We start from the raw sequence: 14,331 nt of genomic DNA, 5'->3' as shown, positions 1-14,331 counted from the left end.
TAGAATAATGATAACAGATACATATATGAGAGCCTTTTGTATAATGGCATCAATAATTTACATATGATTAGATTTTTTTAAAAAGTACAAAAATCCTGTTAAACTAGGAGAATGTTAAACAAATACAAGAAGAGATATTAGAGAAAATAATAAAGTTGCATTAACATATATGCTGATGTCGAACAGACAATATTACAAATAACAATGACCATACTTGTGACTCCAGCTTTAACATAAAACATAAGGAAAAAAAAAAAAGGTAAAAAAAAATAATAATGATGATAAATATATTAATAATACAAAATATATATACAGAAATATACATACAATAATACGCACTTTTGTTCATAGGCTTTTAATACCCCCTAACCACACTGGCTCAGATACTCACTGCACTGTTAATTGTATATTTCTTGTCATTCCTGTTGTTATTATTACTTTTTATTTATATTCCTCTCTTCCCACTCTTCTTTCCCTCTCTTCCTCTGTTCGTGTGTTTTTTTAAACTTTATTTTCTCTTTGTTTTCCTCATTTTCTGTTGTAAAGCACTTTGGATCAACTGTGTTGTGTGTAAAGTGCAATATAAATAAAGTTGATCTGATTTTATATATAGACATATAAACACACCCACATCCAAATTTTCCAAATTAAAACGAGTAAGTAAACCAAACAAAAAGTTAAATTAAACCACAAGTTAGAAAATAAATAGAGCCCATGCTGCCAAATCCTACCACACTACTAACATTCCAAATTAATTTCACCTTGTCTCCCAAAGAAAATCAATGAATAGATTTATTAATATAAGAGAACTTGCTTGTTTTTTGATAATGGCAAAAAATATCCTGTTATTAAAACAAAGCAAGTTCAAAAATGATGACATTTTCTGTTGATTCTTTGCTTTTGCAGCTCTATGAAAAAGTTATATCCATCCGATATAATCAACATTAAAGTCTGTCAGATTAAGTCTTGCAAAAAACACCCATAAATGACTAATTTCTACTTAAAACTACTTTATTGTACTCTGCTGGATCATAATATACATTATAATTTATACTACGAATGTCCTTGTTAGTTTTATGAACAGTTTACATTAAATATTTTTAGTGCATCATCTCTCCTACATAATGTCACATTTGTGCATAACTTTATTGGTCTTGATAAATATGTTAATATGTACAAACATATATAATACATTTTATTTATACGTCAATTTTCAAAACAGGGTTACTAAGTGCTTTACAGATAAAATAATTGAGAGAAAGTTAGGAAATAAAATGATAGAGGCTAAAAAAACAAGGAAATAAATCAAATATTGTATGAAGGATTTTTTTAAAAGTATTAATGTGCTTGATTTGCCTGCCAACTAAGAAAACATCCCTGTAAGTCACTCCTGCATCACGTCCTAATAACCCTGTATAATTATAGTTATTTATACTCGTGTGAAAGAGCTGTTTACACATCTGATTCTTATTTAGTTATTTTTCTGTATTTGTTCTCTTGCTTACATATCTGTGTTGCTGCATCTAAATTCCCTCCTGTGGATCAATGAAGCATGGTCTTATATCTCTGACAGCAGTAGATGTTGTGATGAGAGAAACATAAATGTGACCTTAATAAAACAGAACAAATTTTAAGTGTAAAAAAACACTTTTATTGTAGCCAAAGTCGTTTTTTGTTTAAGACCAGTCGGCGGTGGCTCCACCCCAGTCAGACGCCTGGGCGGTGGGAGCGGTGGACCAGTCCTCTGTGGCGGGCTGGGTGCTCCAATCTTCTGCAAGAAAAAATAGAGGTAGAAATGTGCAAACACAACAAACAGTAACGTGCCATCATTAGTATTAAACACTCACCAGTGGGGGCTTCACCGGTCTTTACAGCTGGAACTGGAATACAAATTAAAGGATTAATTAGTTCACATTCAAACACAGAAATTTCAAAAAAATGATTAAGTAAAAAAAAGTTTTATCACCAAGAGGGGAAGCGGCTGGCTTACCAGCAGGGAACTGCTGGATGGGCACAGACGGTACAGCTACACCCTCGGACCAGTCGGTGACCTCAGGCTGAGCGAACTCAGCGGCAGGAGCGCTCCATTCACCCTGGAACTCCTCCTTACCAACGGCCTTCTCAGCTGCGGCCTGCTCCTCCTTCTCGATCTGAAAGGACACAAAGAAGATCAGAGTGAGCAAGACAACAAGAGGAACAAACTAACACAACCTCGACGTGAACTTCATCACTTACCTCCTCAGGGTCCCTGTAGAAGTACAGATCAGGCATGACCTCCCATGGGTGCTCCCTAGAGATGGTTCCTCTCATCCTGAGGACCTCTCTGGCCAACATCCACCACATCAGACCCACAGAGTGGTGACCCTGAAGGTTGATAAATAAAGCTTTAAGTTTCATAATAACACAAATCAAGAGTTCTGAAACAGTTTGGCTTCATGTAGCGAGACCTCTTCTCCCACTCCCCTGAGATCAGAGAGTGGAGCTAAGAGGTCAAGCATGTTCATCTGGCACACATCCTACACCCAGCGCTGCACAGACAGGATAGCGCCGGGCTCTAACAGGGTGCCGTGTGTTCTGAACACTCAGAGATCAACACATCTTCAGCTGCTCTCACCTTGTTGTTGCAGGGGATGGAGATGTCCACGTATCTCAGTGGGGAGTCGGTGTTGCACAGAGCGATGGTGGGGATGTTGACGTAGGAAGCCTCAGTCAGCGGCTGATGGTCAGCGCGGGGATCTGTCACGATCAGGAGGCGGGGCTCCCTGAAAGCTGCCTGGATCTGATTGGTGAATGTACCGGGGGTGAAGCGACCGTGGAATGTGGTGGCGCCAGTGGCTGAGGCGAACTTCAGCACGGCTCTCTAGAGTAACGAGGAGAAACATGTTATGATGAATGAATCTGTTACAGAGTGGTGTTATTTTGTGTTTATGAAGGGGAACTGTGGCTCAGGTCACTATCAAACCCCAGTCATGGGACAGCAGTCCTCATGGTGTTAGCGAAAACCCGGCACGCTCAATATCGCACTCTTCCGACACCGAAACACCGACATCAGTGCCCGGCTTTAACAGAGTGCTGATCATACTTCACTGTAAATATAACAGCCCCCGTCTACAGGTGACATTCAGTTACCTGTCCAGTGTTCCTGGAGGAGATGACGCACACATCAGCTGGGTTCTCAATGGCAACAATGGCCCTTGCGGCCAGCAGCAGCTTCTCCCAGGTCTTCTTCAGGTTGATGATGTACACACCTGAACATTGGGACAAGGAGGCACAGCATGAGGACCAACAAAGTCTCATCTCAGTCATTCACCCAGTGTTAATGTAAATGACGATACATGATCATCAAGGACTCTTTCTTTCATGACGATGACAGGCTCAAATACATGATATCACAGCCTCTGTCTCCTCCTAAATCTGGTGATTGCTACATCTTAATGAAGATGAACTGTGGCTCAGGTCACTATCTAACCCCAGTCATGGGACAGCAGTCCTCATGGTGTTAGCGAAAACCTAGCATGATTAATATTGCACTCTTCCGACACCGAAACACCGACATCAGTGCCCGGCTTTAACAGAGTGCTGATACACTTCTCTTATTCATGACCCATTCATAATCCATGATACTCTCTCTCCGCTGTGTGTCTGATCTGTTGAAACACAAGCATCACAGTCCATAGTAGTGACAGGTTCAGTGTTTGATCACTCACCGTCACTTTTCCTCTTGTAGACGTACTGCTCCATCTGGAAGTCCAGGTTGGTACCTCCCAGGTGGGTTCCTGCTGCGAGGAACTTCAGCACATCCTCCTCCTTCATTTGAAGGACATCCAGACCTCCGGACATCGTGACCGCTTTCCCTGCGTTACGAGTTAATGGGAGAGCTGGGGAAGAGGGAGGGGGAAGAATATATTTTTATTAGTACTTGGTTTTAAATGTCTGGCTATTCATGTTTGTACAGGGAGTATGCAAAAAAATTATTTGTATCCTTGATACATTGTGATTAAAGTTCTTTCTGATTGTGAAAGCACATGTCAGACTCTCATACTTAGACTATGCATTAAGGCATTACTTTGCATTTAGTTATGCTTGATCACAGAATGTTGCATTTTAAATTTTGGACTCAAAAGGAGTTTAGTATATGCAGAGGACAGGGTGTTATTTAGGCTTTAAACTCGAGCTGATGAAGCTTCAGCCTGCTGCTAATGGTGAACCTGGCATGCTACAGGCGTTAGCAGCAGGAATCCATACTCAATGTGACCATTTAAACCTTAAATATATAATTTTAACAGCTTGAAAGAGATGTAATATTAATATTTGTGTTATAAGTGGTGGTTTTTTTGGTTGTTTATTTAATGAGAGACATATTTTAAGTCTAATGTGTATTTTTTGTCAGGCAGGCGCCGGGTCAGCCTCAATGGCATGAGCGCGTGTACCACGCTAGCCAGTTAGCTTCAGACATTAGCATCATCAAAGTTAGGAATATTAAGCTCAAACAGACGACACAGCTTCCATTTCACTGACTTATACCGTGTTATGTGTTCGCTCTTATCTTACTTGATACTCTTGGTGTCATTTAAAGGTTTGTTTATGAAAGAATTCAACATTTAAACTCACCACGAAACAACGCCGTATGGAAATCTGCCACACGGTGAAAAAAAGAGGGCGCTGGGAGGAAGTGACGTACTATAAGTACTTGGATTCCAAGCCGCTGATTGGTTGATAGTTATGACAGGGTGCTGTGTTACTTCCTGGTTGGGACGCTGAGGGGAGCTGTTGCTGTGTGGTGTTTAAACGGTGACAGGGGTAACCAGAGGCCAGATCCCGGAGCGGACGGGTCTCCCATATTAAGACAATGAGATGGAAAGACCATATTAAGACAGAGCTGAGACGCGGACTGCTCGGTGAAGGTCTGACCTGTGGGGCAGCTTTATTTACTGGAGATAAAGAGTTCCAGGCAAAGGGGGACATTAAGGTACACAATGACACAGCCAGTTAAAGAACATACATGAAACCTCATGAGGACTATAGATGTTAAAAAGACACACTTACTCCACCTGAGTATATCTCACCTGTCTATTTCAAAACATACTTTAACTTCCATCACATCAGGGACACTTTTGACCCTAACTTCATTAAGAACATTAAAGTTTTGCCTAATTAGATAAGCAGAATGATATTAATGCATTTATGTAATATGCTGGATAGAGATAAAACATTTTGGAGTGAAGTGAAATAAAATCAATAGAGCAAAATAAATAAGAGTGGGAAGAAAAGTTAGAAATAAGGTAGAGTTAACAAGGATCAGATGAATATGTACTTATAAATCTATATTTTTTTATTATGTATATTTTTTATTAGTACTTGATTTTTAGTGTCTGTCTATTTATGTTTTTACAGGGAGTACGCAACAATACCAGAGTCAAATTCTTTGTATTCTTGAGATACATGTGATTAAAGTCCTTTCTGATTCTGATATAAGAGATAAATAGATTAATAATTAAATAAGATAAATAAATGTTGAAGCAATGATTATAATAATGCAGTCCAGGGCTTAAAATAAATTAGTCCAAATTAAAAGCTAGATTAAAAAGGGAAGTCTGAAGTTTACTTTTAAAAACACTCAGAGCTCGCCTTTTTAAAGTCCAGAGGCAGAGAGGTCCACAGCTCACGGACATAAACTCAGAAAGCTCTCTGGACGGTGTTTGAGTGAGACACATGAGGAACATTTAAAAGATGGGCAAAGGGGGACATTAAGGTTCACAATGACACGGCCAGTTAATAATGAGGGTTATATACTGTATGTTAAAAAGACACAATTACTCCACCATTATACTATACCCCTGATTACATAATGACACACTTTAACTTCCATTACATCAGGAACACTTTTGACCCTAACTTCAAAAAGAACATTTTAAATTTGCCAAATGAGATAAGCAGAATGATATTAATGCATTTATGTAATATGCTGGATAAAGATAAAGTCCACAAACTGCTGGACTTCAAATCAGCCCGACATTTACCGCCGTCCACACAGATTATAATCCACCAGCACAACACAATGATAGCATGCTTTACGAGAGCACTTTTATGCGTTCGATGCAGGACTTTAACTTCTAAAACTCATCACTGTGACACTTCTTTATCTGAGGTTTCACTCCTTCGACCTCTGGAAACCCAAACATCAGGGTTTGTGGGTGACGATGTGTTGATTCAGCCTGAGTTTGGATGGAAATCAAGGACGGCTGAAGAGTTCAATCTTACAAATAAGGTTAAGGAAAGGTGGGCTGATGTTCCACATGGTGCAATAACATGTTGTGGAGCTGTTTTCTGGGAAGTATCCCGCCTGTCGATACAGACAGAGGGATTTTAATGTGACACATTAAGTCACGGACAGTTTGTATTTTTAGAGCGACTCAAACACAAATTACCAAACTGTGTTGAAATCCAAATAAAGGATCGAGCAGCCAGCAGCAAAGACTCATCACTGTTATTAGAGAGGATTTATTATCAGAGTAATATTTCAAGATAGGTTTCTAGAAATTAATATATATGTTACTTTATTTAAATCCTGTGCTTTTTTGTCCCTTTCAGCGCGCCGTAGTTAAGCTGCCGCAGCTTCTTCCTGCTTCCTTCTGCATCATGATGGAAAATAAAGTCTGTCTGAGTCAAAATATCACTGAAGGACTTTGAGTTTGAGCGACACCTTCATGTTTATATCGACTTCACGTCTTAAGGAGATTTTCTGAGACCGAGCAAGACGACGTTATTTATCTTTACGTCTCTCCAACAAGAAAACAGGTTTTTATTTTTCTTGATTTGGTTAAATTTGGTCTTCCTCCCTTTCTTTTTCCTTCCCTTTATCTCACTCTCTCTTGTATTCCATTTTTTCTCTCTCCTTTTTATCTCTCGTCCTTCTCTTCATTATTTCCTCTCCATCCAGCTTCTTTTAGCGTCACCTTTTTGTCTCTGTTCCTCTCTTTCTCTTTCTTATTTCCATCTGTCCCTAATTTCTCCATTTCTCTCTTTTGTTTGTTTCTTTCTTTTTCCTCTCGATCCTTCTTTTTCTTTCTTTCCCTTCAGGTGCAGACATCAGACGGATGTCAGTGTACAACCACATCACAGAAGCTGCAGAGCGATATTTAAGAGAGAGAGGATCACCACAGAGCTGAGGATGAAGCTCTCTGAAGATGTCTCCTTCCTCTGAGTCATGGTTTCAGATCACACTGGTGCAGCAGTGCAGCTTTAATTTATATAATGAATCTCAAAACTAAGATCATAAAGTATATGATTCATAATCAAGACACAGATATAAAGCTTTACTTTGTTACATGTGATTAATCTGATATTTAAAATGTATAAGGTCTAAGCTTCCTCACAAATGTTTGTCAGTGTTTCTCTCTGTTCTCTGTTCTCTGCACTGATTTATGGACTTTTGTATCTCTGTATCATTATTTGAATAATCTTATGGCTCTATTGGGTAACGTCTCACCCTCCTCTAATCCTCCCACTCTTTGTTTCCACTCTTCAGCATTAACTCTAACTTTACAGTCTGTGTGCTGATTTGTTTTACAGCCAGGTTAAATCATGTAACACCTATAAAACAGAGGAACCAGGACTCAGGGACAAAAAACTACTAAAAATGAGGACAAGGATTCATGGAGTGATAACAGGACCGCCGTTTAGTCATCAGGAGCTGAAGAGCAAAGGTCATTATTAGAGCTTTATGATATCAGATATAAGAAATACTTTATTTATCCCAGGGAGGGAAAACCGGTCATTACAGAGCTCTATGAACAGAATGTAAGGAAGTCAAAATATTAATAGAAGAAGAAATAAAATAAGATCTAAATACAAATAAAAAGGTAAAATAAATAAATGAATAAATAAAATAGAACAAAATTAAATACAATAAAAATAAATATATATAATACGATATAAAATTATAAAAATAAATAAAATAAATAAAATAAATTAAATAAATAAAATAAATAAAATAAATACAATTAAAATAAAGGTCAAATAAAATAAAATAAAAAAATAATATATTAAAATAAAAGTATGAATAAAAAATATAAATAAAATAAATAAAATAAATAAAATAAATAAAATAAATAAAATAAATAAAATGAATAAAATAAAATTGAACAAAATGAAATACTATTAAAAAATTAAATACATAAAGGTGATCTCTGCATGCTCACAGTGAGTTTTCATGGAGTTTGTGTGAGTGTGAAAGCAGGATTAGCTTCACGGCCTCCTGATAGAATAATTCATCTCTCTGTTGTCCTTTTCTTTTAGTAATGATTGTTATAATCCTGTAAAAAGATGAAGATTATTAACATATGAGATGAATCAATCATTATGAAGGTTAGTAGCAGCATTTCCTTTGGACTCTTGATCCATGTTTCAGAGTTACAGCCTGTAATCATCTCTGATAAGTTCTGGGGTCTGACTCTCTCTCTGCTGTTATGTCACCTCCTCTGCTTATCTCTCCGTCACAGCACTCTGATACTTTGTCCTTTCTGCTCTGTCAGTCTGCTGAATATGCTGAGTGATGTGTCTCTGTAATCTCTGATGGTTTCACATCACAGCTGACTTTACATTTTATATGTTTGTGCTTTAATGAGAGGAAAGAGAGAGAGAGTATGAGTGGTGTATTCTCTCGTCTCTGCTCTCTGACTGAACCAGGTCTCAGACTGCTCCGTTCTTGTTCCTTCACACAAGTAGGACAAAGATAAACCTTTGAGATAAGACTGATATAAAGTCTGCTGCGTCATGAAGCGTGTTCTCCTCCTGCCGCAGCGTCTCAGAGGTCAGCTCGTCTTCACACACAACAAAGACTCCTGATGGATTCATGTGGCAGTGTTTTATTTTCTTAAAAAGGTAGAGCTCTTTCACAATCAAAGACACATTCTGCACAACAAATACTACAAAAATCATGAAGGCAAAGGAACAGACACATTACAACAAGCACATAAATATCAGTGTTATTAGAAGGCGTGGATCTGTACCAGGACAGACCTGCGGGGGTTAAAGTGCAATTCAAAAGTCTGAGCTGAATGTGGGACAAGGTCTCGGGTCATGGGAGACTGCAGCGCTGCAGATCTCAGAGACAAACCTGATCCCGAAAGAGGGCCGACATTTCTAACTTTTAGTGCAACACGGGACGTCTCTGCACGCCGACTTCAAACTGCATATCCCTGCACAAAGCATGCTGGGATACCGGGGGATGCAGACCATGCTTCATCTGCACTCAGTCGTTAACGCTGCTTCATAAAGTCTTCAATAAACTTTGAAGCTGCTCATCGATTTCTCAAGAATCTTCTTCTTGCATCTTCTTTCGTGACCTCTTCACCTCTTCTTCTCTTCACCTCTTCACCTCTTCTTCCTCTTCACCTCTTCTTCTCTTCTTCCTCTTCACCTCTTCTTCTCTTCTTCCTCTTCTCTTCTTTCCTGCCTCGTTTTGAATCCTCCTTCTTGCAGGAAACAGTTCTGCTCTGTCGTTTAGTCAGGAATAAAAACCTCTTGTCTGGGTCTTGTTGGATTGAGAGGACTCCTCCTCTTGTTTCCACGATCTTCACAAGGCGATCTCGTTCTGTCAGGACCTCTCGTCACTTCCTGTTTCAGTGCGTGTTAGTCGTTTTAGACATCAACTTCAAGCTTCAGTCTCTCTCTGACTCTCCTCTCAGACAAACATTGTCTCCTCTGCAGCTCCTCCCTCTTCTTCTCTCCATCACTCTACTTTCTTCTCCTCCTCCTCTTCACGACTTCAGCCCGACCTGAGCCATCATCTGCTCGTACACCGTCCACGCCATGGCGGCCATCATAGTCCTCCTCAGCGCCCTGGGAACCGCCCCTCTGAGGAAGCCCTGCAGCCCGTGCTCCTGTGAGGAAGAGGAAGAGGAAGAGGAAGAAGAGTCAATGAAAGCGTGATGATGTGATGTCAGAGGTGAGATAATGAATCAGAAACATGGCGATGATCTCAGTGAGAGCGAGGGAGTTACCATGTAGATGTATCGGACCGCCTCCACCGTCCTCAGCTGTGGATTCACCTGGACGTGAGTTTTAACCACGTCAGCCGGCTGAGTGGTCAGAGAGGCCAGAACGCCGGCCAGGACGCCGCAGCCGAAGTTAGCCAGGGGGGCGGAGGGAGACGATCTGATCTCTGAGAGGACGACACAAAGATCAATATTTTATGTGTTCTGTGTGTTCTGCATGTGTTCTGTGTGTTCTGTGTGTTCTGTGTGTTCTGTGTGTTCAGTGTGTTCTGTGTGTTCTGTGTGTTCTGCATGTGTTCTGTGTGTTCTGTGTGTTCTGCATGTGTTCTGTGTATTCTGCTTGTTCTGCATGTGTTCTGTGTTCTGTGTGTTCTGCATGTGTTCTGTGTGTTCTGTGTGTTCTGCTTGTGTTTTGTGTGTTCTGTGTGTTCTGTGTGTTCTGTGTGTTTTGTGTGTTCTGTGTGTTCTGCATGTGTTCTGTGTGTTCTGCATGTGTTCTGTGTGTTCTGTGTGTTCTGCTTGTTCTGCATGTGCTCTCTTACCCATGGGCAGGGAGGCCTTGGCCTGGCTGTAGAACATCACGTAGATCCCTGAGAACGGAACGTCTCTGAGCAGCGTGGCCGTTAAACCGGAGAACAGAGCAGCGGGACCTTCAGTCCGACACACACTGCGCAGCGCCCCGGACACACTGCCGTAGCTGTACCTGCCGCACTGACACACACACACACACACACACAAAGTCAGTAAGGTGATAAACACACACACACACATGTCCAACCTCAGGTGTCTGAACATCATCTCTGCTTACTTCATATCGAGTCTTGATGACGGTGACCGGCAGCATGAAGATCCCCGCCACCGTGCGGGCCCCTCCCCCCAGCAGCACGGCCTGCAGGGCGCCCGGGCAGCCGTCCTGGAAGTAGTGCTGCTTCAGAGAGTAGTAGGTGCTGAAGTAGAGTCCCACACCCGGGATGGTCCTCACGAAAGACTGGAGGAGCAGACGGAGGAGAGAGAGGAGGAGGGTCAGAGGAAGGTCATGGATCATTCTTTGGTTCTTTCACAGAGAGGAGGTCGTTCTCTCACCGGGGACATTCCTTTCCACAGTCCCACCAGACGCTCTGTTCTCACCACGCTCATTAACACCGTCACCATCCCAACACGGCCCGACCTGGAAGAGGAGCAAACACATGAGTGGACAGAGACATGAGACATGACTGATGTAGACACAGAGAATCACAGACTTTAAGAAGTGTCTCATATCAAAACTAAATCTCACTCTTTCTGTGAGTCTGCAGACTTCACAGGAAGGACAGGAAGGATAGGAAGGACAGGAAGGACAGGAAGGATAGGAAGGGCATGAAGGACAGGAAGGACAGGAAGGACAGGAAGGACAGGAAGGACAGGAAGGACAGGAAGGACATGAAGGACAGGAAGGACAGAAAGGACAGGAAGGACAGGAAGGATAGGAAGGATAGGAAGGATAGGAAGGATAGGAAGGACAGGAAGGATAGGAAGGGCATGAAGGACAGGAAGGATAGGAAGGACAGGAAGGATAGGAAGGGCATGAAGGACAGGAAGGATAGGAAGGACAGGAAGGATAGGAAGGGCATGAAGGACAGGAAGGATAGGAAGGACATGAAGGACAGGAAGGACAGGAAGGACAGAAAGGACAGGAAGGACAGGAAGGATAGGAAGGATAGGAAGGGCATGAAGGACAGGAAGGACAGAAAGGACAGGAAAGGCATGAAGGACATGAAGGATAGGAAGGACAGGAAGGACAGGAAGGATAGGAAGGACAGGAAGGACAGGAAGGACAGGAAGGACAGGAAGGACATGAAGGTGACAGACATCACAGTGTGGTCGTGTCTCTGAGGACTCACCCGGGCTTCATGCTGCTGTGCAGGGTCTGCAGACGGGTCTTCACGAGGTCCAGAGGCTGGAAAAGCAGCGTGGAACAGGTCCCACTGAACGAGCCACACATGAAGGCTTTGATGGCTGGATGAGCCTGAAGAGACGGAGAGAAGAAGAAGAAGAGGAAGAAGAAGAAGAAGAGGAGGAGGAGGGAGAAGGTTTTATTGCAGGGCTTCATACATCATGAAGTCAGAGAGTTTGTTCTCCCCTCCTGTGTTGAAATTTAACAAACAGCCGTGATGTAACAACACGCAGAGATCAGACGCCTCTCCTCTGAGGCTCATCGGCCTCCTAGTGGCGTCATGTCAGACATGTCAGACATGTCAGGTGGGTCAGGGGGGTCAGTGAAACAGGTCAGCCGTGGGTCAGACTGCTGTTATCTCTGAGACACCGTGACCTCACTCACAGTGTGTGCTCAGAGTCTTCACAGACATCAGGATCACTCACCAGAGACAGCTCCATGCTTCTGCAGGACCAGGACCAGGACCAGGACTCAAAGATCTGCTTCTCTCAACCTTCACTCTGACGCTGCGCGACCTGAAGATCCTGAACTCCTACAGAGAGAGAGAGAGGATGTTTAAACACACAGACACACACACACCACCTGACATAAGTAGCAGTGTGCTTCTTAATTGGGATCACCCGACACACACACACACTCTTCATTAACTAAAGATCTGTGTGCTGCAGATTAGAGAGGATCAGTGAGCGTGACTCCACTGGAGGAGTTTCACGTGAGATCAACACATGATGAACATGATTTGATTCTTGTGTCATGCATGAATAATAAACCTCACTGACAAGGCCAAATATCAACGACATTAATGACATCCTGATATTTTGAAAGTCCACTGAAACATTTCAGGCTGTTAAACACAGACTTCATTATTTCTTAACTCGTCATAATGAAGATAATAAAGAAGAAAATGTGATTCACATATTTCACACATCTGGAGTCGTCTGTGATGATTTAAAGGATCCTAATCTCTTCTGAAACACATCCTCCAGGATCACAATAACACTTTATTTTTGTATCAAGATGTTATTAATTAACTGTTTTGTCTTCAAATCTAATGAGTAACTTTAATCTCATGTGTGCACGCTGCAGGATGACTTATTCCATCCTCAGCCTCCAAGAAAAACAGCATGGAGCTCTGAAAGCTGAGCAGCTCTTGTTGATTTAACTTGTTGTATAATATTAGTTTAGAAGTCATGATGCACTACAGGTCTCATAAGTCTGCTAAAAGTTTGTTTTCTTGCATGTTTTATTTGAACTTAACCATAATGGTTAAAAAACTTCAACATGAGAATCAGCTGTAATAAATTCTGCTGAAAAAGAGATGCACACAGAAGACAAATTAAGATATTAAGGCAAATAATAGTGTGTTGCATGAGTCTAATTTGATCTGATCCAAAGCCTCTTGACTGCATTATCTAAGAGACACAACAGACTTTTAAAAACACAGTTTCAGATTTATAAAAATCCCCTCAAAAGGTCAATTTTACTCCTTTTTTCTGTCTAGACCACATTAGACTAGGTCCTGATCCAGAACCATAATACCTAGACCTCTCAAATCTGGACTAAAAAATTCTACAGAGGCTTCAGTCTCTTAAAAACACGGTGTCAGGTTTTTAACACCTTTACTGTATTTGTGAAAATTATTTAAAAAAAAATAATTTTGTCGCAGAATTATTTCAGGTGTGTTGCGTTTAATTGCTCAACATAATGTAGGAATTAATCATTTTAAGCAGATGTTCAACTTAATTATTATTTTCTACATGAAATAAACTCCATAAAATACTCTGCTCTTACCTTCCTCAGATCCCCGGTAGTTTGGAGGAACCGTTAACCGGTACACCGACTGTTACAGGTCTGAATCCGCTCGTTAACACCGGTTAACACACGTAACCTATATTTCCAGAACGTTGACGTGTGACCTCAAACTGTTCTGTCGTAGTTGAATTTAACGTCACTAACTCGCGTTAACTGTCGGTAACAAATTCACTCACTACACCTCTCCGTGCTGTCCGGTGCCGTCCCGTTAAATAACTGCCTGTTCGGTAAGTGACCGAACTTTAACATACCAGCCGGTTCCTGATTTCAGCGCATGCGTGTCACAGCAGCAAAGCATGCCCCGCCCATTGAGGAGCTTCTGGCTTCTGATTGGTTGAAGGGATGTAGGTGGTGTGAATATAAATGAGCTCTTCTTCTGTGACTATAATAAACTGAATTTTGACGTTTAATCACAACTCATTGAATAAAATAATAAATACACAATCTACACACACAGTCAGAGCTGCAGGTCAGGTTTTTAAAATTAGTCTTTACACTCAATATTATTAATTCACAGACAAACTTACACAACCTGCTGCTGACGAAGAGTGACGTGATGTGAAGTCAGAAAAATCGATTCTAATTTAC

General features: G+C 41.2%; 2 protein-coding genes and 1 long non-coding RNA gene across 9 annotated transcripts; 1 reads left to right on the top strand and 2 right to left on the bottom strand.

Annotated features, from left to right (window-relative positions):
• Window positions 1-1,630: 1,630 nt before the first annotated feature.
• Window positions 1,631-4,742, bottom strand: rpsa (ribosomal protein SA). 4 transcript variants are annotated; one of them, XM_034711338.1, is made up of 8 exons: window positions 4,612-4,742; window positions 3,708-3,878; window positions 3,130-3,248; window positions 2,615-2,860; window positions 2,236-2,364; window positions 1,967-2,150; window positions 1,848-1,880; window positions 1,631-1,771 (listed from the first exon to the last, which is right to left on the bottom strand). In XM_034711338.1, exons 2-8 carry the CDS (start codon window positions 3,838-3,840, stop codon window positions 1,677-1,679), a joined length of 939 nt encoding a protein of 312 aa, XP_034567229.1. In that variant the 5' UTR covers window positions 3,841-3,878; window positions 4,612-4,742; the 3' UTR covers window positions 1,631-1,676. The 4 variants fall into 4 exon arrangements, with proteins under 4 accessions (XP_034567229.1, XP_034567230.1, XP_034567231.1 ...); XM_034711339.1 differs by having other exon boundaries at window positions 1,631-1,768; XM_034711340.1 differs by having other exon boundaries at window positions 1,991-2,150.
• LOC117832278 lies at window positions 4,671-7,299 on the top strand. Its single transcript, XR_004635174.1, has 3 exons — window positions 4,671-4,969; window positions 6,592-6,798; window positions 7,081-7,299. It is a non-coding gene; the product is annotated as an uncharacterized LOC117832278 (long non-coding RNA).
• A 1,548-nt stretch (window positions 7,300-8,847) lies between these two features.
• Window positions 8,848-14,025, bottom strand: LOC117832876 (mitochondrial glycine transporter A-like). Of its 4 annotated transcripts, none has more exons than XM_034712189.1 (9): window positions 13,723-14,025; window positions 12,357-12,463; window positions 11,879-12,003; window positions 11,082-11,166; window positions 10,807-10,986; window positions 10,541-10,709; window positions 10,005-10,165; window positions 9,397-9,884; window positions 8,848-9,355 (listed from the first exon to the last, which is right to left on the bottom strand). In XM_034712189.1, exons 2-8 carry the CDS (start codon window positions 12,369-12,371, stop codon window positions 9,762-9,764), a joined length of 858 nt encoding a protein of 285 aa, XP_034568080.1. In that variant the 5' UTR covers window positions 12,372-12,463; window positions 13,723-14,025; the 3' UTR covers window positions 8,848-9,355; window positions 9,397-9,761. The 4 variants fall into 4 exon arrangements, with proteins under 4 accessions (XP_034568080.1, XP_034568082.1, XP_034568081.1 ...); XM_034712191.1 differs by having other exon boundaries at window positions 8,848-9,371; window positions 9,422-9,884; XM_034712190.1 differs by having other exon boundaries at window positions 8,848-9,363; window positions 9,422-9,884.
• Between the last annotated feature and the right edge of the window lie 306 nt (window positions 14,026-14,331).

The sequence above is a fragment of the Notolabrus celidotus genome, chromosome 20, assembly GCF_009762535.1.
Source record: "Notolabrus celidotus isolate fNotCel1 chromosome 20, fNotCel1.pri, whole genome shotgun sequence".
Lineage (NCBI taxonomy): Eukaryota > Metazoa > Chordata > Actinopteri > Labriformes > Labridae > Notolabrus > Notolabrus celidotus.
Note: the sequence above shows the minus strand (reverse complement) of the source record. Positions and strands in the feature narration are given on the sequence as shown.